We start from the raw sequence: 25,135 nt of genomic DNA, 5'->3' as shown, positions 1-25,135 counted from the left end.
CAGGAGGAGTTATTTAAATAAACTATAAACAACACGTGTGATGAAAGGAGATGAACTGACCTGGATCTGGCAGGTTCTGTGCAGACTGGCTGAGGTCGGTCAGGGCTGACGCCTGGCTCGCTGTGCTGATTGGACTGCAGTGTTGGTAGGAAACTCTCGTCCCTTTTGCCTCTGCTAACGGAGCATCCCCTTTCCCCACCGGGGGACAAGACGAGGGTAAAGGTGGCGAGAACGTGGACGCGGCCTGAACATCCGCTTGCGTCTTGAACGACTTCTTCCTGAGTTTAGGAGAGAGCTGCTGCTGCTGCTGCTGCTGCTTGGCGGGAACCTTCTTCCCAACTTTACCGAGCACCGGGCTGCTCTCTGGAGACTGAAAGCAGCTGATGTTGTTGTTGTTCAGGGAAGAAATTGGCTCCGATTCACTGGAACAACCGGCACTCTTTCTTAATTTGCTCCCGTCTCGGTTGTGTTTCAGACCTGGAGTGGCTGCGAGAGGACTGCACTGGAAGGACATGGGGTCAAAGTCCAGCGTGGAGATGCCGGCAGCTGGCGGACAAAGATCGAGCTCGTCCTCCTGGTGTGGAGGTGACGTAGGCGCGGCAGTGCGGCCGGTATCGGCACCGTGAAGGCTCTTGCTCGGCGCGTGGGCTTTGCTGGCGTTTTTACTTTTGGCACTTCTGTGGAGGTCATCGTTGGCAGAAATGGCCTCGCTAATGGAACGAGGTCTGAGGGGACGGTAACTGGGAGGTTCCCCTGGGAGACGGGATTAAAAAAAACCAACATGTTTAGATGAAAACTTCACCCACAAATATACTAATAATTGAATCCAACTGATCACCTTCCATGTTGTGCAGAGAGGTGAGAGATTCTTCACTTTTGGTAGAGCGCAGTGTGCCGCTATCCCCTCTTCCACCTGCAGATGTTTTATTAAATCATTAAATTTAACACACATCACTGTCAACGACAACTTAGGGAGCGGACAGAAAACAAAGGAGGATTTGTTGTAAAACAGACCTGGCAGTGCGATGCTCTTTATCTCGTTAGGCTCGCTGGGATGTCGCTTCAGTTTACGCTTGGACAAAGAATGGGACTTTCCCAGGTGGAAAAACGACAGCCAGTTCCCCACGGGAGACTTCTTAGCCTTAGCAGGAGGCCGCTTGCTGCTGCTGCTGCTGCTGCTACTGCACGGAGACAAACGAGAGCAGGAATAAAATAATTTAAAAGACGAACAAGGCTGAAATACACAGAGTGGACACCGTCACCTTCATGACACAAAGCACAAGAATGCCTCCTTTAGAGCGGGTTTGCTAGTTTTTATTCTTTGTAAATGCTTAGTGTTAGAGAGTTTTTTGCCAGGTGCAAGATGCAAAAAATATTGTGTCAAAAAAAAAAGATATTTCTCGACGGTTGGGAAGCACAATTTATCAAAAATAATACCTCGATTCTAGGAATACAAAGGTAAAATGCAAATCGGTGTAGTATTCCTTGAAGATTTCACTTTTATTTTTCAATAAAATCACATTTTGATTTATTGATCAAACACATACCTCTCGAAAATGTCGTTTACCTTTTCAAAAAGTGGGTCCCGGGAAAAAAAAGTGTGGGAAACTATGCAAATCTTACTTTGCCAGACTCTTCAGAGTCTTCACAGAACGAAGAAGAAGAAAAGAGCAGGAAAATAAATGTTTATGATTATTGTGTGAAGTGTTCTCCGTCTACTGAGTGAATCAAAAGTTTCAGAAGATGATTAATGAAAGTCCTACAATGTGCAGCAAACAGAAAAAACACTCGCTAACTACCTCAACAAAGCAAACCTGGACATAAATTAAGAAATGTTCCATGGTTTGAGGTCTTAAAATTGACTGCGACAGCGGAAAAACACAGTGTTTTTTGGTAATTTTGTGTTAAGTTTAGAATGACAGGTAAAACTTGCGTCTAACCTTTCCATCGGGAGCTCGATGACAGTGTGGAACTTGCCGAGCAGAGCCTCCGGTCCCTCCCCGACCTCAATGTAGTCGCTGTGGGTGAGGCACGGCGTGGTGGCCGGCGAGCCGAGCTGCGCCTGCGTGCGAGCCTGAGCCTCCTCCAGCGACAGCAGCTTGGTAGACGGGGAGCAAATGAGCAGCGACTTGGGTCTCGACAAGGTGTTGTTACCTGTGGAAGCAATACACATGTATTTTGTTTTTTCATTTTTATTATACTGCAGAGGTCCAGTTGTTTTTCCACATATTAATATATCCGTGGCTTTCCAGTCATTTTTGAGGGGGTTATCGTGCGTAAAAACTCCTGAAATTTGGCATGGAGCTCAGGTCTGGCGAAAATGCGATATTGACATAGGACACAAACCTATCAAATTTAACATAAAAGTGTGAAAATGTCAGTTTTAAACAACTGTTTTTGGAGAAAAAAATCTATCTTTGACCCAAAACAATTATATAATATTGTTTGTTTTTCAGAGGAAATCCACATTTCACCGAGCTTTCATTAGCTGCAAACACTCAAGACTTTGAAAACTCAGAATTTGTACCTGAAAAACTGAATTTCTGACAGTATTTTTGAATCCTGTATTATTTTCTGCCTCATGTGACGACGTACCAGTGTTTTCTCTGATGATGGCGTTGAGTTTTGGACTGAACAGAGCCTCAGTGTTGTTGAGGATGAACTCCACCACCACCGACTGGATCCGCACCTCCATGAACGCCGCCGTGCCGCTGAAACAGGCCGACTCGATCTGTCTGGACCTGGAGAACAACAGACACACACAACCTCATTTCACGCCTCTGCACCATTGAGACGTGGCCCAGTTCACCGTCACATAAAACAAGCAGCGAAGCGAGGAGAGGAGAGGCGAGGAGAGGAGAGGAGAGGAGTCACCTGAGGAGGTTCGGAGCCCAGACGATGGCCAGGTTTTTGGTGTGCATGCTCGTGATGGAGCTGAACGTGGCCAGACGTGAGAGGTGTCTCATGAGGAACTCCAGAGTCCTGCAGAACAGGAGTGAGACTATTTAACATCAATTCTAAATATTTAATTGTAGACACATTCAAGTAAAATCAATCAATCAATCAATCAGTCGATTATTTTTGTGATTAATCGAGTACTAGTATCGAGAAAAATTATTAAACTATTATGATTAATTTTTTATATGGAGCAAAGAAAGCACAAAATATTAACATTTAAGAAGCTGAAAAAACAGAGAAAACGACATGTACTTATAGTTCCAAATTCTACTTACTGTATATTTACAAAATCTACTAATAGTTTCAAAATCTACTTATAGTTCCAAATTCTACTTGTATTTACAAAAATCTGTTTATAGTTCCACAATCTACTTATAATTCCACAATCTATTTATAATCCCAAATTCTACTTAAAGTTCCAAATTTTACATTTAGTTCCAAAATCTACTTTGCGTTCCAAAATCTACTTATAATTCCAGAATCTACTTGACATTGTTAGCAAAAAGGAATTAAATCAGAGTTCTGACGCAGAGCTTTGCTTTTCTGAGAAGTCAAACACTTCCACTAGAGTCCAGCAGGGCGCAGCAGTGAGCTGCACTGACCTGTAATGTGGTGGCGGCAGCTGCTGGATGACGTTGTGGATTTTGACCAGCCTCTCCTCGTCTGTGGCTGCGGACACGGCCTCCTGTGATGACGAGAAGAGAAGAGAAGAGAAGAGAAGAGAAGAGAAGAGAAGAGAAGAGAAGAGAAGAGAAGAGAAGAGAAGAGGACACAGCTCAAGTCAGCCTGTCTGCAGTGACAGAGACAAACAGCTGTTTCTGGTGAAGGTTATGTAACGACGAGGATGATAATCACAGCACAGGGACGTCGTCGTCTGAAAACTCCCCCTCCCTCTTTTCATCCCGCTCTCTTTTATATTCACAGCAGCTACTGTTTCTGCTTTAATCTGCCGTTTGGCATCAGCATGAACGACCCCCGCTGTTCCTGGAGAGACCAGTAAAATACAATGACCCCATTTTGAGCAGGACTTTATAATAAGCTCACAGTTAAATGTCTTTTCATGTCAGTCATCACAGAGGAACCAGAAATGGGTCCTTTTCCGCTTTGTTTCTCTTCAGATCTAACAGTTTTTGTTCCAATATTTAAAGCTGCAGTGTTTACATTTATTCATGATAACCTTCATATCACTCTTCCCTTAAGTTGGGGACACAATCTTCCCTTAAGTAGGCAGAGTCTACTCCAGTCAGCACTAGTTGGAGACAGTGGTTATGGCAGGTGGTTATGGCGCTTTTATTTTTATTTTCAAATTTACTTATAGTTCTACATTTTACTTATAGTTCCAAAATCTACTTATAGTTACAAAATTGTACTTATAATTCAAAAATCTTCTTAAATTTCCAAATTCTACTTATTAAGGGAATTGTATTCAGCTCATCCTTAAACCTGTGTAGCTTTGTTAGAGATACATATGATTCAATGTTTATTAAAATAACAGATGATGGCAGTTTTGTATGTGCAGTTATCTCACATCCACAATGATTCTTTGAAATACTGGGATTGTGGTAAATGCTATAAACGTTGTAATTTCCTTTTATTTTAAAAAACATCCTGATATTAAGTGTGACGCCCAGTTTCCTGGTTCTTACTGAGAATCTGTCGTAGAGCTGGTAGGTGAGCAGCGGGTTGGGCAGCTCTCTGAAGTACAGTTTACACAGAGAACCCACTGAGTGGATGTCCTGTCTGAAGACGTCTCTGCTCAGGTCCGGGATCTGCTCAGAGTCAAACTCGTGCCTGGACAGAGACAGAAAAACCATCATTAGATACTTATACTCATTTCACTGAATCATGAAATCATTCTGACTAATTATCAATATCAACACCAAGTAAATGGTTTAAAAAAAAAAAAAAGGTAAATTTGACGTTGCACAACTTAAAGGAAACTGTATTTAATGGATTTCAATTTAATGGAGTGGGAGTAATAACACTATGACAACTTGACTTAGAATAACAAACTATGAATTATGAATAAATGAGGTTATAGAATGATATCTACTGTCTGTCAGCGTTGGAACATTTTAACATTTGATTTTGATACTTTTATTATGATATCTTCTGAAATAACTTCTGTAAAATTATCTTCATCTTTTTAAAAAAAACAAAAAAACAGTGACTTTCTCTTTTTTAACAACCAAAAATACATTTTATATGAATTTAAGACTAAATCAGACGCAATTAAATGGTTAATTACGAAATCACTTGTGAAATATTTTGATAAATAATCAGATTTTTCAGCTATTTTCTGGTTTCTGTGCTCCATAAAAACAAAGACACCATTAAAAACATAATCATCAATCAGTATTTTTTTAAGTGTCGAGTGTTTCTTGTTTTTCTGCGTTTTCTATTTCAGATCAATAATCACAAACAAACAGAACAGAAACACACACCTTAGTTTCTGGATATTGGAGGAGATTCCAGACAATCTGTAGATTCCGTCCACAACTCCAAGCTTCTCTATGAATTCAGCACAACTCTTCACCACCTGTGGGACTGCAGGACACAACGCAGGACACAGCACAGGACAAGACACAGGACACAACACACAGTCATTAGAAAACATTATGTTTCTATACAATACCTTAAGAGTATGTGACTTAAATCATCAAATCAATCCTGAAAAAAGTACATTTGTGCAAAACATACCTATGACTTTCCTTGAGATGATTCATAATTGAATTACAACTTCATTTTAGCCATCTTATTTTAACCATATACAAATAAATCTTCAAAAACAATTGGAAAAAATTCAGCAAATTTGTTTGGGGGCCCAAATAGATTCTCCTGCGACCCATCTGGGGGTCCCAACTCAGAGATTTTAAATCCAGCAGGATTTATTTAAGGAATTAATTCATATTTAGGACAGTGTTTTTTTTCTTGGCACAAATTGCAATATCAAAGATAACAAGAGCAAATTTGTTCATAATGTAGCAAAACATTTCGTAATTTTGAACTAGCAAATGAATAATTTTTAACTTAACTTAATTTTAGGCATGTTGTTTAAAACATTTACACATTAATCCCCTGCTTATTTGCACAAAACTGCACTACCTCACTTATCTTCTCTTAGAAGATTCTCTTCTTGTTGATTGTTTACTTCATGTCTGTTGATTGTTTATTGTTGATTTATGTTTATTTATGTAACTGCCTGTTTTGCACCGTGGGTCTGAGAGGACTGCAATTTCATCTGTGCTGTATGTCGTACATATAGTACATTTGACAAATAAAACTACTTGACTTGACTTGACTTAATCTCAACTAGAAGGTTGGAAAAATTCAGAAAAAGTTTGGGGACCTAAATTGTTTTCCCTGCGAACAATCTGGGTCCCGACCCAGTGTTTGGGAATGACTGATTTTGGAATTTTTAAATTCAGTGCGATTTATTTAGGAAATTTAGTGGTAGAGTCACTTTAAATTAAAATAGTTTGGTTTTCAGAGTCTTAAAATAAGCATTTTCATTATTTAGGACAGTGTTTTTTCATGACACAAATCACAATATCAGTCCTGACAAGAGCAAATGTGTTCATAACATAGCAAAAAATGTCATCATTTTGAAGTAGTAAATGTATAATTTCCATGAGATGATACCTAATTTAAAAATGACTTAATTTTATGCATGTCATTTAAAACATATTCACATTAATCTTCACAAAAAAGTTGCAAAAAATCAGAAAACTTTTTTGGGGGGGCCCAAAAAGATTCTCCTGCGACCCAACTGGGGGTCCCGACCCAGTGTTTGGGAGTGACTAAGTTAGGGGATCCTAAATCCAGGGGTAGAGCTACTTTAAAAAATAAATGTATTTTGTTTCAAAGATTTAAAATAAACCTTTTGTTTGAAGAAGAAAAAGAGTTCCACCCTTAAAAACCAAACCCATAAACTGACAAGGAAGAAGAAGGAATTGGACTGAGTAGTGGTGCCATAGTAGTAGTGTTTACATGTTTGTGTAATTGCAGTAACAGTGATTCACCCTCGTGTCCTGAGTTGTGCAGATGTTCCCCTAAGTCGCAGCCGAACACTCGCTCCCTGAGGATCCCGCGCTGCCTCAGCTTCTGCGGCGGCGGCCGAGACTTCATGAACGACCTCAGGAACGTCACCAGCTTCCCGTGTTTCTTACACACTGAAAATGTCCATAAAATAATGAAAACAAGCAATAAAATCAATTAAAATATTCCATAAAAAAAACAACCTGCTACTAGGTATTAAAGTGACATTTGACAGAGGTGACATCACCTTGTTATGAGATGATGTTCCATCAAAATAATCATTATTTGAAGGTTTAAATCACACATTGTGTCGATTTAAATGCAAATCTAAAGAAATATGTTTGAATGTTTGGGTTTTAAAAAGTGCCAGAATTCAGTGATGATACCAGCAGTAGCAAAGGAAACTGTCGCTCCCACTGTTCGTATCTTGAATTTTGGGGACGTTGACTCAAAAAAATCATAAAAAATCTCAGCCAAACAATTAATCGCTTTAAAATCAATTCTAAAACAATAAAATAACCACAAAAAATACACATGAATCTGACTCACCTGGCTTTGGCACTGAGCTTTGAACACTTGGGGGAATCTTGTCATTTATCAGCTCCACACAGTCGCAGGGGAAGAAACCGACCTGCAGGGGGAGAGAGAGAGTCACGTCACACTACTGTCAGGGAATTAAAGCTGTAGTACGTAACTGTTAATTTTGAAAACTATGATGAAAAATGTCAACGACCCCTTTTTAACCGACGAAAAAGAGAAAATGAAAGTAGATGTGACAAAAGCTACGACGAAACTTTCGTCAACGAATTGAAACTAGAGGCTAATAGAAACAATCAGAAGATTAGGAAGAAAGAGGAATGACGACATATGGTGGGAATTTCATGAACGGCATTTCAGGAGACAAAACTCTTTGTAAACCACGTGTAGACAAAAACACCACGAACCTGAAGCAGCATTTGGAGAAGAGTCGTCCACAAATCCATGCAAAGGTTCAAAGTTCAAAGCCACATTTAGCAATGTCTATTTTATTTATGTAGCATGTTTATAACATTTTTATTTGCTTTTTCCAAGGGCATCTGGGTCATTTGCCATCCAAGGTACAAAGATAATACACCATAAGTAAAATAAAAAAAAAATTCTTATTTTAAGAATCTGCCAATGGGTTGAGGAAATTTTGCTCAACTAAAATAATTAAAACTACCTTGTAAATCTTGTAAATGTGCAGCTACTTTCAGATTGTAATGTTCCTGAAAACAAAACAAAAACTAGATAAAAATAAGTGTACTTGGCACAAGTTAGTCCTCTTCCGACTTTAAGAATTCATACCTTAACATTTCTTACACTAACACCAAACATACAAACCTTTGGTTTAACTTGTTACTGGTTCTTAAAGGAGAAACAAAAATTAAAGTAAACTGTAATGTTTTATCAAGACAAAGATAAAAGTGTCTTTTTCTTCAAGTGAGATTATTTTTGTCATTCAAAAGTTGAGTATAATTGTTAATTTTGGCCAGCCCATGGCCAAGTGGAAAGGGAACTTGGCTTGTAACCGGAAGGTCGTCGGTTCAAGTCCCCACCAGGTCAAAAGGGCTGGGGTACACCTGAGCAAGGTACCCAACCCCAATTGCTCCCCGGGCACTACTCAGTCAAATGCAGAGAAATAATTTCCCTAAAGGGATTTAATATCGTGATTTAAAAAAAACGCGCATTTTGTCTTGTACAATCTCAACATTTAAGGGACAAACGCTGCGCGGCGGTCAGTGTGTCCTCGTCTCGTCTCTCGAGTGGGCGTTTGTTTACCTGAAAGCCATGCTTCCCTCTCCACCAGCCTGTGTCTTCTTTAGGAGGCATGTCGATCACTGACACGATGTCCCCAACCTGCAAACACGTCATCGGACAGCGTTTGTGAGGACGTGAAATGCCCATTTCTACAATATGGTGAGAACAGAATATCACCCAAGCAGAAGTAGCGGATTTTAAAATAACTTACCTCAAAGGTCAGCTCGTCTGTGGCCTGGGCCGTGTAGCGTTTGGTGACGTGCGCGGCAGCGATGGCGGGAACGTTGATGGAAGCTTCCTCGGTCACGAGCAGATGGTTCCCTTTGTTGTCGATCTGGAAAAAACAAAAGTGACAGCCTGACGTTTAAAAGGATTAAAGGAAGGGAAGTGTTCTTCTTGAAAACAGGAGGAGGAGGAAGCTCATTTAGTTCCTGTCGCCTCATTATAATAAGAATTACACGCTCCATAATTTGTCTACAGTAAATTAAAAAAAAGTGATTATAATTCTCTCAATTTTTGTTTGTTTTTTATTTAAATGCCAGAGAATCCTCCTAAAACAAGAAAGAAATGCTCTTGAATCACCCCCTTATTGCGCTGCTTGCTTGGAACCTCATCAGAGCAGGAAATAAAAAAACACCAGGTACCAGATTCTATCACTGATGCAAAAACAAAAAGAGGCAAGGAAGGTTCTCAGTCATCTTCAGGAGTTAAGTTGGAGGTAAGTTAAGTTAAGTTTGAAGACGGTTCACTGTGAAAGTCTGATCACCTTCAGCACAACTCCTGAAGATCAGTAAGTGAAACATCCACCGAACGTGACTTAGACAGAAAGCTTTAAAGAGAAAGGACCACATCACTCCATCTTTACTAACCTGTGAGTTTTAAAACTGTTGTCCTCTGAGAATCTTACCATTTTACTTACACAGCTACAAATACAGTAAATAATTATGATTAAATTGATATGAGAAGAGGGAAAAACAAAGTACAAATGAGAAAGTTTCTTATTTTGATCCACTGTTTCTGAAGAACCAGATTATTCTTTAGTTTTTTTGTTAGTTTTTGGCCGCATTTGTAATAGAACTCAAAAAGTAAAAGGGATTTTGATTAAAAATTGGGCTGCCTTGAGAGATTTATTGAATCTTGTAGACGTCTCTTAAAATCTATTTACAGCAAAGAAGAGACTAATAGTGTATTTTTAAGACTCCTCACAGGGAAAAAACACACACCATATTTCAAACTTTTGGTGACATAAGCAGCTGGAAAACAACCTGAGTCTGAGTATTCACAGCATTGTCTTCAGCTGCATTGATAATGAAGAGTGAAAAGCAGAAGTGATACCTCCATCCACGTCAACACTGGACCGCAGTTGATCTTGTTGTCGGCGATGACAGAGAAGCGGGACAGATACGTGGCCAACATCTTTGTCACTGACTGAGAGGAAACATCAAAGAGAACAAGGTTGACTCAAGACGAAACCTGGTTTAATGTCACGTAAAATCAGTGACGTAAAGAACTGAAGAGACACAGACGAAGCTCCGCTGCACCTCCACGGCGTCCTTGAACGTTTCGTATCGCAGCAGCTCGGCGAGCTGAGAGTAACGGCGGTCGTAGATGCACAGATGAAGGTGTTTGTCCAGCACGCGAAAGTCTTCGTAGGATCTCTTCACCAGCCAGTTCCGACCCTGTCGAAGGAAAAAGATTTTAACGGAAGACTAATCTGTTTGCAATATTGCAGAATATAATCCGTGTCTGTACCTGGCAGGTGATCTGAATCAGGAAGAGCAGCTCTTTGGAGTCCAGACCGGCCTTTGGTCCTTCACTCTGTCCGTCTGCGAAGGCTAACTGCAAAGGAATTCATTCACTTGATTGATTTTAATGAACTTTTGGAAAGAAAAAAAAACTAAAACTTTGTCATCATTTATCAAGTTTCTGAGAAAATCACAGCTCCAGCTAAGGGTTAATCCCATCATCTATTAATCTGTCGATTATTTTCTTGATTCATTCATGTCAGAAAATGATGAAATGAAACTTTGAAATGACTATTTTCTCAAGTCAGAAACCAGAAAAAAAACACATTTAAGAGAATAACTGATTAACTGTTATAACAAGATATACTCAGCCATTTTATTAAATAATAATCAGCTCATGTTGATCATTTGACTTATGTATCGTACTGTGTGGAATAGAATCCTTAAAAGAACTCCAACAACAAATCACCCGAACAAATGCTTAAAAACTAGAATGGATGGACAATATTTATGAGATTCTGTAGAAATGATGACAGAATAAATAACTGTATTTGCTGCACTGCCAAAACATTAGTGATCCACAATCTCACTTCTCTATAAATCCTGCAGTATAAAGTATATAATACAGAATATATAGGCACTTGGAGGCAATTCAGAGGCTTCTTCTCCTCACTGATATTGTGTTTGCCCTCAAAACTGCGACGATCAAAGGTCTCTCAGAGCTTTTTGGGAATAAGTTGATCGACGTTTGTGGGAGAAACTTCAAAAGGGAAGCTCTGGTTATTTATAACCGCATCCACATGCACAGTGTTACACAACGACAACAACACACTGCGACCCAGAAAACACTGCAGCACACCACAGAAAACCATGTTAAATAAGTCCTGATCAAAGAGCTTTTCTTCACTGTGAGGATTTGTCGGCGGCTGCAGTCCAATCCGAAACCACTGTAGTAAGTCGTGAGCGGGGTCAAAGGGCAAAGGGATGATGATGATGAGAAGCAGGGTCAGACAGGAAATTGCATTTTTATCATTGTCAAAATATGCCTGTTTAATATATTGAAAACTAAATTAGTAATATTTACACATAAAATGACAATAATGTGTTGCTAGAAATCAAGGAAATAGGTTAAATTCAAATACTTTTATCACTGATATCAATGGTTCAGCCAGCAAATTCTCAAAATAAAGGTTTATTTTTGTGTAATGTTATGGTCTGTCTTATACACAAAAGTCAGAAAGTGAGTGACTACAGTGAAGATACATTTAAATATAGATGCTGTAAGTGCAAAAAAAGTTGAAAACACAAAAGCAACGCCGGGAACCTTAGCCAAGTTTGGCTAAAAGTTCAGCTAACACTCTCTCCCCCTCTTTATTTCACGTCGTCAGTGAATATTTAATAGATGTAACAATTACAGTTTAGTTATCGTTACCTTGTCCTCGCCCCTCAACAACACTTTTAAAAGCTAAAAGGTTGCTGATATTTCACATTTATCAGCTTTAAATTGCTACATCAAGCTAAAAGCTAACAGTGGTTCAAAACAGCTTAAACAGGAATTCCCCACATACACCACTTTCAAATCCCACTTAAATCAATGACTTAATATGGATTAAAAGTGCAAAAACAAAGGGCAAACTGTACAAAGCACTTTATACCAACTAAGTTACTGCATCTCAACTGCTTTTTTATGAACTATTGCATAAACACATTTACTGGTGTCACAGTAAACTTCCTGATGGTGTATTTCCACATTTTAGTTTTTATTACCGTTATAATTGAAAATGCTGGGGGGGGGGGTTTATAACGTTATTTTATGTTGATTTTGCAGTCTTTGATTCCATTTTTATATAAAATAAATTTAGTTAAACATTGGTGAAATGATCTCAATTTATCAGTGTATAAGTGTTTTTTCAACATCAATTTTTTCATGGTGTTAGGGTTAGAAAGCAAAGCAGCATTGGTTTCCATACCAGCAGCATCATTATTATCAAAAACAGAGCAAACATGAATTCTATTGTATTTAATTAGTTTTCTAATAATAAAAAAGGACTGACTTTTCCACTTTTTATTAGCAAAAACAAATTGCTTGAGTGCATCTTCTGACAAAGAACGGTGTTGGTATGTATCAATGCACATTTTTAAGAGGTTATACAGAATTACTGGCGCTTTTTAGAGAAATCTAAGTTATTATTATTATTATTATTATTGTTATTATCATTATTGTTATAATCTTATCTACACTAAAAAGTTGTACAAATTGTCTGTCACCTGCATGGCAACTCCAAATTTAAAGAAAGCATCTCCTGCTAACTCTGGCATGTTTATCGGTATACCAATAACATTGATTATAATTTTGGTCACTGTTAAGGAGTAATGTTAGCATCAGGCTAATATCTAGTTTTTTTCTGCTGACTTATTGTCCTCTCAAGAGGCTGTAGATTCAGTTGATTCAAGTGTCACTTGTTTCTGTTTCATTTCACCTTGAGTCTATGTTTAGAACTGTGAAGCATTAGCATGCAGTGCTAATAAAGTGCTAGAGTTGAGAATGACGAGCCAAAAAAAATACACACACAACGCAGCATTGGTTTCCAGACCAGCAGCACAATAACTTTCAAAAACAGAGTAAACAGGATGAATTTTATAGTATTTAATTAGTTTTCCAAGAAAAAGATGACAAAACAAATTGCTTAAGTGCAAGTTCTGTATCAATTATATATAATGGTTATATGGAATTACTGGCCCTTTTTTTAGAGGATATATACGGTGTATATCTATTATCTACACTAAAAAAGTTGTATGAATTGTCCGTCACCTGCTGAGCAACACCAAACTTTAGGACATTAGCATCTCCTGCTAACTCTGGCATGTTTACATGAACGTGATATTCATTCGTATGCTCTGTCCCTTTTAAATAAAACATTAAATTTGATGAATATTAAACATTATAATGTGGATAAAAAAAGCTAAAGTCATCAAAAATCCAGCTCAGACCTCAGCGCAGAAAAACACCTGCATAAACTTATTTATTCATAAATATCAGGCAAAAAGAGGTGACACAAATACATAACCACTGAATAAGGCTGCAACTAATGAATATTTTCATTATCAGTCAATTTTTTAATAATTTATTAGATTTTTTGGCCATAAAAATTCAGAAAATGTAGTTTGCCAAATCTCAAAACTTCTACAAATTTTATTAAATTCATACTTCATAAAGACTCACAAGAGATGGGTTTAATATACCACGTGATTACCATCACGCCAAACGTAATATATTCACTTTACTGTCACAAAACAGCAAAGAAACCGGACAATATTCACATTTAAGAAGCTAAAATCAGAAAAAAAAGAATGAATAAATTATCAAAATAGTCTTTGATTGATCTATTCAATGTGGATTAATAATTGATTAAGTAGCCCTACCATGCACACCTTCTTGTTTCCAGCCACTAAAGCATCTCAGATATCCATCTGCAGCTGGAGGACATGTCCCAGTCTTTGTGTGCTGCAGCTGCAGCAGCAGCAGCTTCAGTCCTGGAGCTCCGTTCAAAGCAGCCAAAGCATCTCTGAGGTCAAACGCTGACATTTACTCGCCTGAAGGTAAAAAACGCTCGCTGACAGGACTCTGGATTGCCACAACGCGCTTAGAGCTCTATTCACACAAGAAAATATGACAAGAAGATGCTTCACACACACCGTGTGTGTGTGTGCGTCTCATTCTCCTCTTCCTGCCTCCCTACTCATTCAATCTCAACCCCCTCCTCCTCTCCCTCTCCTTACTCCTTTCTCTGGTAACAAAGTGGGTTTGGCAGTAAAAGGGCTCGATCAGCACACACACACACACACACAAGCTCATCCATCACAGGGAGAGGATTAAACTGCTCGGGAGATAAATTGATGACGCTTCTTAGCCTCACAACGATTCTCATTCATTCCACTCTCAAGGCGAGACGGACGATAATCTGGAGAGGGACCAGGACAGACAGACACAGACAGAGACAGACATACAGACAGAGTCTGTGTGTCCTTGTGCTGTTCACTGTAAGCGATACATGAGACCTTAAAACACCGCCCTCCCTCCATCCATCCCCCTCTACTGCCGCCACAGCCGCTCAATGTACAGACAGGGGCAAATGCATCATGGGAAATAACCATTAAAGGAGAATAATCCCTTAAGATTTGGTCAAGAAATGTGTCAGAAATAGTTGTTTTCAGAGGCGTGAAGGCAGGTGACAACATGAAAAATTACCAAAATCACCATTCACCATATAATCACTATGATGGATGTAATTATACTTTAATATATTGGGTTTTTATTCTTAAACATAAAAGTGTGGACTCTTCTGTCCTTCATAGACCTTTTGTAAAATTGATATAACATATGAAAACAATATATATAAAAAATATATATATAGTATATATAATGTATTAAATGAATTAGACTATGCTGATGTGTTACAAACTTTTGTTGTTTTTTTCGAGTGTTTTTCTGTCTTATCCTTTGGTTATTAGGTTAGAGTAGATTTGGTGAGATTGGGTTGGATTAGATAAGGTTAGCTTGGATTGGGTAAAATTAAATTAGATTAGGTTAGGTTAGGTTAGACTGAGTTAAGTTAGATTTGGTGACGTTGGGTTAAATTATTTTAGATTAGGTTAGGTGAGGTGAGGTTAAAGAGCCCATAGCCCGGAAGTGCCAATTAACGCTGTGTTTTTGTGTGTATCTGCATCATCACTGCAGCAGTCGTTGCGATGGAGGTGGTTCACTTGTCACAGTGTCTTCTGACTCTGGGTCAAACTCCGGATCAAATGCGTAATGGATTACAGCGAGGGGTTGTGACGGCATTACTCAATGTTTTGATAATTACTAGCGGTGCATCCGCCTTTCCAGAGGGGGAGCTGCGGGTCTGAGAGCTGACGTGCCAATTACGCCACTTCCAGGTACCTGGCCAATCACAAGACAGTGGGAAAGCTCTCGTTGGCTGGCCAATCACAAGACAGTCTGTGTTCTGTGGGTGTGGTTTTGGTCTGAAACTGAAGTGCGGCTGACGAGAGCGTCAGTGATGAGACATTTACATTGGCTCGTTTGCAGCGATTAGGAGGGTTTTGACCATAAAAACAACGTGTTTGTAAGTACACCTCCATATCTCACATATAAGTGAGATAGGATCCTGCTATGGCCACTTTAAAATGGGTTGGATTAGGCTACATTTGGTGATGTTGGGTTAAATTAGGTTGATTAGGTTAGATTTGGTTAGATTAGACTGGGTACATTTACGTTGGGTTAGATTAGGTTAGGTTGGATGAGATTAGGTTAGATTTGGTGACGTTGGGTTAGTTTAGGTTAGGTTAGGTTAGATTACATTGTGTTAGTTTAGATTTGGTGACGTTGGGTTTGGTTAGATTACGTTGGGTTAGAGTAGGTTAGGTTGGATAGGATTAGGGTTAGATTTTGCGAGGTTGGGTTAGACTTTAGTTGTTTTTTCTGCGCTACAGAATTATTTTTAATTAAAACCAAGTAAGAATATTTAGACTTACTGGGATTTTTATTACTTTACTTATGGTGTGTGTGTCTGCTTCATGTTTGATTGTTGTGAAGACAAACATCAGCCTCGTATTTCTTTTCCAGCTCAGTTTCTCTTTCTTCCTGTGGATATTTGTCAAGGTCAGTGACAGTGCTGTGTTTCTTCTTCACACTGTATCTCTGCTCTCACACTAGTCATGACTGAAACAGCGGCAGTGTGAGTGTTTTTACCCTCAGCAGAGAGAAAGTGAGCCCATCCTGGGATTTAAAGGGATGGTTCAGGTTCTTTTTTTAGAGGGTGTGTGAGGTACTGACCTATAGCTGGTGTGATACACACAGGATAATAACGCTGCGTTCTACCTTGAGCTATTGAATTCAAACATATTTTTGGAAACATAACGGAAGAGCCAGCCGAACAAACAAACCACATTCTAACTGTTTACTAAATTTAAAATATTTTCAGCAGATTAAAACAACAACAAAACCCTGAACTATACCTTTAATCCCTGTTCTGTCTACCACACTGTTCTGTGTGTACAGCACAGAGTGAGTCTGCCATCCTTTGTGTCAAAGCGAAGATACACGGGCAGCTTATAACTGCCTGCAGAGAGAGGATTGCCCCCCTCTGCTGGCGACAGTGCTGAACTGCACTGAGGTTATTCATGCACCTAACAGGCGTTTCCACACATGAATGAACAGCCAGTGTTCAATTATTGCCGCTCAATAACACAATCAACAAGATTAATGGCCAGGCAAACTACTAAATACTACACTGTATAATGAATATTACTGTACTATACTAATATAATTAATAACCAGTAATCACAAATAACATATGAGGACTGTACTCAGGAAAGTACTCACTTTTCTTGTATTATTGTTATTTAACAATGAGAAAGAATTAGAAAATAACCCACAGCTAATAGGACTAGCCCAGTTAGCTAAATTAGCCTCACAGGCTAGCTTTGATTCTCACCTAGAATAAAACAAGGACGACTTAGCACTTATTCACGTTATGTCTACTCTCTTGAGTCATTGAGGACAAAAATGTCCACTTTCAAAAAACTGTTGTCAAAACATTACAGATTAATATTCTTTTCTGCTTTTTTCTCATAAATCTATTAAAGGACTTCAGCCAACGGACCTGCTACTGACACCTACTGGTAGTGTAGTGTAACAAAAACATTAACAACTGTTATCAGGTGTAAACCTGTGTATATGTGTATCTTGTTAATGTTATTTGTTGATCCAGGTGCAAATCTTCACAGTTTAGTGTAAAGAATTGAAAATATACATGTTAAAAATTGGTGTATCTATTTTTTCAATTCAATTCAATTCTATTCTATTTGTATAACGCCAAATCATAACATACATTACCTCAAGGCACTGTACATAGACAACATCATGGAAAGGAGAGAAACCCAACAATTCACACAATGAGCAAACACTAGGCATCAGTGAAGAGAAAAAACTCCATTTTAACAGAAGAAGAAATCTCTGACAGAATCAGACTCAAAGATGTGCGGCCATATGCCTTGACCGGTTGGGGTGAAAGGAAAAATGGGGGACAGAAGAGATGGGGGACAGATAGGGGTAGAGAAAGGACAAGAGGGAGATGAGGTAGAGACAGAAGAAAGAAAGACCAGGAGCAGATGCACAACAATTGTATCAAGTTATAAGTTTATACAGGAGTCAGTGATGACATGTGATGACAAAAAAGGGTAAAATCGCAAGTCCTAAGTCACTCAGTGTGTTTACATGAATGTTAAAAGCACGATTTTAGTCGGGCCGAGACAATAATTCTGTTTATTTAATGTCATGCAAACATGATACAACAAATATACCTGGATAATGCGCTTTAATAGTCTGATTACTCCTGCATACACTTAGTCAGACTGGAGTCAAACTTGGCGTTCTGCACACGCACCAAAATGTCCTCCCCGGGGTCTTTGACCCTGAAGTAGAAGGAGACGATGTATAAACTGTGGTGTCTTCCTAAGAACACAGCAACCACAATCTAACCAGGACCTAATTTGTATCAGGATTAACATGAACAAAAGATACGAAACAAACAGAACCACAGCACTGTCCGTCGCACCATTCACTGTGTGTTTTCCTGTCACATAAAGGCCAACAGGAAACTGGTACAGAGATAAAACACCACCTACATAGGCGGAGTCAGACGTACACGGCCAATAAATCAATTTTCTCCTCTGCATGTGTACTCGGACTCTGCAAATTATCCGATTCCCTGTCTTGGTCGGACTACGGCCTTAACGCGATTAAACTGTGCTGTTTTTTTATCCTGATGAAGCAACACACCGACATAAGTTCTACATTTACATCTACAGGAAACTGGAGGGAAGGAAATGCAATTAAGAAGTTGGGACTGTCCACAAGAGACAAACACGGACATTCAGCGAGTAAATGCCACTACAGTGCGTTTCCCTGTGAGTTCACTCTGCTGCGTAAACTCAGCCACAGTGTTTTGCGTATTTTCATCAGTTTTTTTTCTCACCTGAACGTTGCCAAAGTCAACAGTCTCATAGTGGAAGTGTGCGCACTCCTCCAGCCTGGGAAAGTGTCCTCTGGGGAACGTCAGCCTAAAACGTTCAAAACAACAGCGGCAGCTCATGAGTAAAATGTGATGATGGAGAGATTAAGTAAAGTGGAAGAGGAAGCCAGAGGTTAGTCGCGTGTTTCGGAACTGGACAACTCGTCTTTCTCTCCCTCTGTTTGTTTGTCAGTCAGAAATCAACGCGTTCTCGGGGCAAATTTCTATGCTATTTCTATGTCCTTGAAATAGCTCTGAAATTGCACAAATTTGTGTGACTGCACTGCAGAAACAAATCAAAAAAAGGAAACTTAAATGTTTCTCTAAATCTTTGATTTTACTGTTAGAATTTGAATAAAGGACTAGAAGTTCCTTCCTTTATTCTAGTCACTTTCTGACATTGAATAGTTCACTATTTTATGTATATAAAGACACTTTTGTCTTTATTTCTATTTCATTATATTCCACTTTCTCTATATTTTGTCCTTTTAAATGTTTGCAAGTAAATAAAACAATAAAAAAAACCAATAAGAGGGCTTTTAATACGCCTGTAAAGTAGATATTTAAATTTTGCAAACATGGAGCAGCTTACATATAAAATGTATCCATTGTTAAACTAATAAAGGATTATCTTATCTTATCTTAAAATAGCTCGACTAGAACAAAATAAAGTACAAGCAGTCTGAATGAAACAGATGACGTTACTGTTGCTCGGTCCCTCTGGCCGATATTTTAACCCTCAGACTTCAGATTAATTTACTACCCTCTTAAGTCATTAAGGACAAAAATGTCCACTTTTCAAAAAACTGTTATAAAAACATAACAGATTAATATTCTTTTCTGCTTTTTTTCTGCATAAATCTATTAAACAACTTCAGTCCTGCTCAAAACTACCAAACATTCAATTATTTTGAGGGAATAAACAAGTTTGCTAGTTTGGCAACTTGATATTATGTTCGTTATTTATGAAAAACACACACAAAATATTAGTTATTTTCCATATAACAACATATGGGGATTTTTTTTTTTTTTTTTTTTTTTTAAAGAAGTCTTGGATATGTCAAAGGTTAGCCAAAATATTGACTTTGTTGCATTATTAGTTTTAGTGTAGCATCAGATTTACCCTCTGGGGTGACAAAAACTGATATAAAATTTGTACAGATCTATCATTTTCATGGGCTTTTTTTGGGTTAATTTGATCAACTTCAATCCTCAAATATAGTATCAAATATTGAATAATTATTGTGATTTTAACCATTTAAATGCCAGTTTGATTACATTATGATAAAATCTTTTATGAAAAAAATATTTTCCATATAATCCATAACTTATTCTTAGTCTTGGATTTGATGAAAAAGGTCTTTTTGTGTAGCATCAGATTTGAAATTGAATTCCCTCATTTCTAAGGACTCCCATAATGGGAGTATAATAATACTATATATAATACTATACTATAATATAATAATACTGCTATTACAGATTTTTGGGTAAAATATTTGAATCAACTTCAGTCCTGATCATTTCTTTAATGTCTTAGGCTTTTTATATAGTTATAGTTGTACAGTTGCTATTACATTTCAGTCTGAATGGCATTAGAATAGGTCCTAAAAAGTCTTGATGTAAGACAAGTGGACTTCATTTTTAGAATTACATAAAATTGCCCTTGTAATGATCCAAAATGAAGCCAAAAAATATTCTAGAGGGCAAAAAAAAGTTAATTTCCTACTTCTCCACTGCTGTCTGTGTCAGCCGCATCATTTTAAGGCTGCCCTGGATAAAAGCCCTGGTTTACAGCTGATTATAGCAGCAGCAGCAGCAGCAGCAGCGACAGAGAAGCACCTACTTCTTCATGTTCTTGACCTTCATGCTGGCCGTGCTGACGCAGGAGCGCAGGAGGGGCTCGGCAGGATGCTCGGCGATGATGTCATCACTCCTCGCCTGGCAAACACAGAGAGTAAACATCAGCGAAGTCCAGTCACAGAAATACTGTACTTCTTCTTAAAATGCTTAAAGAGATATTACAGTTAAAACCACTCAGAAATGCAGAATTTATAACAACATGAGTGATTTTTTTGAAGAGGAATCTTTTGGTTGAGTTACATTTTAAAGGACCAGTGTGTAAAATGTATTGTATTTGGCAAAAAGAACATTAAACAGCTCAGAATTAGCATTTTATATTTATATCAGGCCATTTTGAACCACCATGTTTTTTACAGTAGACCACAATGGACAAACAAACACAAATGTGTTTTTGAGTTTTTTAATGCTAACTGGAGGCTACATACAGTAAGTCCGTCAACACTTGAAAGGGAAGAGTGAGCTGATCAGACTTTGTCACATGACAGGAAAATGTGTTAGTAACCATTTTGTCAAATTTGAAGGATTAGAAAAGTGGCTAAGTGTTTCAAAACTAGACCTTAAATCATTCTGAATATGATTTAGGTGATCAATATTAATTGAAACAAATTTCTCTGATTTTTCAGCTTCTTAAATGTGAATATTTCCTGGTTCCTTTGCTCCATAGAACAAAGAAATCATTAAAACTGAATAATTTTTTTAACATTTTATGGATCAAACAACTAATCAATTAATGAATCAATTATGGAAATAAACATTAGTTGCAGCCTGAACTCTTTACTCCTGTTACATTTCTACCACATTATCCTCATGTTGCTGTGCTACTTTGATTTAGTACGATGTTATTCGGCTGAAAGGAGGTTTCATGCTCTGCTGCGTCAGGTCATTTTCTACTTATTATTATTACATAATTTCACATTCCATTGACGTGACTCGTCAGTACCAGTCAGTTCAGTTGTGAGCAGTGATCAAACACACCTCCTCAAACACAAGTTTACAAACACACACAAACCTATATCACTCTGCGTGTGTGTTTGTGTGTGTAACTGACTGAGGTCATGTGACGGTCACCACAGTGTATACGAGTAACAAACAAACATAACCTGTAAGATGAACGGTGACATGTCTGTCGGTATATTCCCTTTAATTTCCTGTGAGTGATGAGTCACAGGTGTGTGTGTGTGTGTGTGTTTTCTGTCATAAACACTGACCTTGTCAGGACCAGTATAGTCCTCATGGAGACCAAAACTCGGTCCTAATGAGGCAGAACCTCATTTCTGAGGAACTGTACAGTATAAGTTTAGGACTAAGATTTAAACTGTGATTAGGTTAGGGTTAGTGTTAGTTATTAACTGGTTATGGTTAAGGTTAGTGATAAAGCATTGTTGCATGTATGTGTGTGTACCATGGCAGTGTGTGTCTCCTCTTGTTGTCTCTTTTCTGAAGGATTATTATCACTGGTGGGTTGAGGTGAGATGCCGTCTTTGTCGAGGTCAGTCGACGGCAGCGCGTCTCTGTGAAGAGAGAGAGAGAGGAAGACAAGACAAGAAGAAGAGAAAATGACAAAAAGACACACAAAAAAGAGAGAAAGAAAGACAAAAAGGAGAAAGAAAGTAGAAAAAAGAAAGAAATTAAGTCAAAAAATTAGAGCAAATGGCAAAAAGAAACAAAAAGAGAATGACAAAAATAGAGATAAACAACAAAGACAGAGACAAAGGAAAGAAAGACAAAAAGAGAGGGAGACACCTACACATACATGTACATGTTCACATACATGTACCCTGAGGTTTTTATAAAAATAGTCCTGCAGTTTGTTTAAAATGACACCAGAGGGAGCAAGTGAGAGGCATGCATTTACAACATGTGGCTGAAATCATGACACTGCACCAGAAAACATGGTGTTCCAGCACTAATGATGTTTAAATCATCACCATCATTGCGACAGTATGAAGAATATAAAAACATACAGATGCAGTGAATTCATCTTAGATTACAGATTACAGATTAGCTTTGTTTTTGTGTGTTTGTCGGTTGACGAAGCTCAGATCGTCTATTCACACATTCATAAAGGAAAATCTGCCCACGAGGGAAAACTTCACAAAAACCTTCACATGAAACATGACTCAGTGAAAAACTGGAGCGAAGGGTGAGGTCTTTTCATGTCAACATTTAAGAGACACAAAGACAGAAAAGAGACGGGGTTTGTCACAGTGATTCAGCAGAACGAGATCAGGACGTGAGGACGATGCTATGAAAGCGCGATATTATTAGGACGATATATCGGTATAATCCCATAATGGCTGTAAACTGTATATCAGCAAAAAGATCCCCAACACGATTAACGACTAAAACAACAGGCTGAATAAACTGCTACCACCTTCACTTATGTGCTAGCGCCCTCTACAGCTGTTATGTTTTTATGTTACTTATTTCACACGATAAAAAGAATATGTATATATGTAAATCTGCTGTGACGTAAATATGAAAAATGTATCGTTAATTCCATTTCAGAAGAGACGAAATTATGTTGGACACTGGGAAACTTCTTGCATTCAAAAAATATATCAGCACAATACCGTGATAAAATCGTATTGTGACTTAAAGTGGACATATTATACCCTATTTCCCCCATTAAAATAGTTCCCTGGTGTCCTAATGAACATGTCAGTGACATGCCTTGGTCAAAATACCATAAGGATGAAGCATCATAGCAGTTCAATAACCTTGCTAAGCCCGCCCCTTTCAGAACGCTCGGTTTTCGTGCATGGTCCCTTTATATGCAAATGAGACACAGGCAAACACACACCCACTTCTTCCAGGGGGTTTCTGATTTGTCCTCGTTACAGCGCTTTACAGCTCTATTCGTCTCCCCCTCCCTCCACTAGTTCTCTGACAATATCAACATGGCAGCGTGCGCAGAAAACAGCCAGAGTGCCGTCACAGGAAGAGACGTTCTACATAAGGATCGAGCCGAACAGTGCCGAACTGTTAATCAGTTAAAAACACTTAGGAACAGCACCACTGATCGCCAGCGGCGCGCGGCGAGCTGCATAAGCTGGCGCTGTATGTTACTGTATCAGACCGGTGACTATGCTCCGGAGACCTCGCCACCGCGGCACCGCTGATCGCCACCGTGGCACCGCTGATCGCCAGCGGCGAGCGGCGAGCTGCCTAAACGCATACAGCGGCCGTTTAGGCGGCTCGCCGCGGTGGCGATCAGCGGTGCCGCTGTATGCGTTTAGGCAGCTCGCCGCTCGCCGCTGGCGATCAGCGGTGCCGCGGTGGCGAGGTCTCCGGAGCATAGTCACCGGTCTGCACCGGAGCTGGCGATCAGTCGCATACAGCGGCCGTTTAGGCGGCTCGCCGCGGTGGCGATCAGCGGTGCCGCGGTGAGCTGATTTTCACAGAGAGTGCAGCACCTCTGCACAGAGAGTGCAGCACCGCTGATCGCCAGTGGCGAGCGGCAGTTTATGCCGCTGTATATGTGATTGTATCAGACTGAGTCTGTGCTCCGGTCATGGAGGACGTACTGAACAAATATGTTTAATTAGGACGTGTCAGAATGGTCAGTTATGAGCTCTATGTGACCTTTTCTTAACAACGTGTGTGTGTTTGTACGTCGGTGAAATACGTCCCCTGACTAAATACGGCGACCGCTGTCTAGTGCGAACACACGTTTGCTGACTTTATCCGGCACATTAGCTTCATATATCAAATCCTCTGTGGAAGTTTGTGTAAAACACTGTGCTCCACTGTGCAGCCACGAACAGCACACTTGTCCCTCTGCGTTGACATAATACCGCTCTTCCTCCCTCGCCTGCACTCTCGCAGGGACAAGGTGGAGCTAAGGTGGAGCTCTCGAAGTAAACTTACTGGTGGGGCGGTAACATTCGCGGTGAAATGCGCATTATGACGTCATAAACGCAGGGAATTCAACATCGAGTGTTTTATCGCCTATACTTACACTAAGGGGAACCACGAAAACATGACGGAGTATTCTTTTTCCACACTTTGGTGACTGGTAGGGCCCCCAGAGTCCCAAATATAAGTATTAAAATGGTTAAAAAGTTGATTTTGCGTAATATGTCCCCTTTAAATATTGTGATAAAATCGTATCATGACTTAAATATCATGATAATATTGTGATAATATTGTGATAAAATCCTATTGTGACTTAAATATTGTGATAATATTGCATCATGACTTATATATTGTGATAATAACGTATCATGACTCAAATATCGTGACTATATCGTATCATGGTGTCTCTGGCGAGTTCTACCCTCTTTAGCAGCTATATATCAGTATCGGTTATCGGTCCAAGTTCCCCAGATAAATCAGTATATCACATCAAATCATCGGCAAAATATCGTACATCCATCGGCACATGACGTGAATTTTAATTTACTCATTAAGTTTCACTCGCCTGGCGTCACTACTTCATATCCTCCTCACGGTGGCGCTGCTCAAATGAATGAGGGGAAACTGAGGGGTGGAAAATGCTCCATACGTGTTCAATACATAGACTTTATGACTATGTTGTGGATAAATAGAGAAATCTTTATCTTTTCACATTTTCTTCAGTTAGACGGATATTGTGATGTATCGCTATACGTATAGGATTGTCTCGCAATATATTGATTATCACAGAATCGTTGTTTCATGATATTATTGGTATCGTGG

General features: G+C 39.0%; 1 protein-coding gene across 5 annotated transcripts in view; it reads right to left on the bottom strand.

Moving 5' to 3' along the window:
* Positions 1-25,135, bottom strand: part of LOC131462602 (rho GTPase-activating protein 32-like) — a 39,342-nt gene that overhangs the window by 2,511 nt on the left and 11,696 nt on the right. For 2 of the 5 annotated variants that reach the window (XM_058633921.1, XM_058633922.1), the window contains exons 3-21: positions 21,858-21,966; positions 20,439-20,533; positions 18,560-18,644; positions 10,528-10,614; positions 10,302-10,454; positions 10,111-10,203; positions 8,987-9,109; positions 8,797-8,874; positions 7,546-7,627; positions 6,981-7,130; positions 5,403-5,505; positions 4,605-4,749; positions 3,561-3,643; positions 2,875-2,982; positions 2,596-2,741; positions 1,941-2,154; positions 1,015-1,181; positions 839-913; positions 61-753 (exon numbers count right to left, since the gene is read on the bottom strand). In XM_058633921.1, the coding sequence (XP_058489904.1) occupies positions 61-753; positions 839-913; positions 1,015-1,181; positions 1,941-2,154; positions 2,596-2,741; positions 2,875-2,982; positions 3,561-3,643; positions 4,605-4,749; positions 5,403-5,505; positions 6,981-7,130; positions 7,546-7,627; positions 8,797-8,874; positions 8,987-9,109; positions 10,111-10,203; positions 10,302-10,454; positions 10,528-10,614; positions 18,560-18,644; positions 20,439-20,533; positions 21,858-21,966 (2,789 nt within the window). Of the gene's footprint in view, positions 1-60; positions 754-838; positions 914-1,014; positions 1,182-1,940; positions 2,155-2,595; positions 2,742-2,874; positions 2,983-3,560; positions 3,644-4,604; positions 4,750-5,402; positions 5,506-6,980; positions 7,131-7,545; positions 7,628-8,796; positions 8,875-8,986; positions 9,110-10,110; positions 10,204-10,301; positions 10,455-10,527; positions 10,615-13,943; positions 14,228-18,559; positions 18,645-20,438; positions 20,534-21,857; positions 21,967-25,135 lie in introns of those variants that run through there. The other 3 variants (XM_058633923.1, XM_058633924.1, XM_058633925.1) reach the window with 3 other exon arrangements.

Source organism: Solea solea, chromosome 7 (assembly GCF_958295425.1).
Source record: "Solea solea chromosome 7, fSolSol10.1, whole genome shotgun sequence".
Taxonomy (NCBI): domain Eukaryota; kingdom Metazoa; phylum Chordata; class Actinopteri; order Pleuronectiformes; family Soleidae; genus Solea; species Solea solea.
Note: the sequence above shows the minus strand (reverse complement) of the source record. Positions and strands in the feature narration are given on the sequence as shown.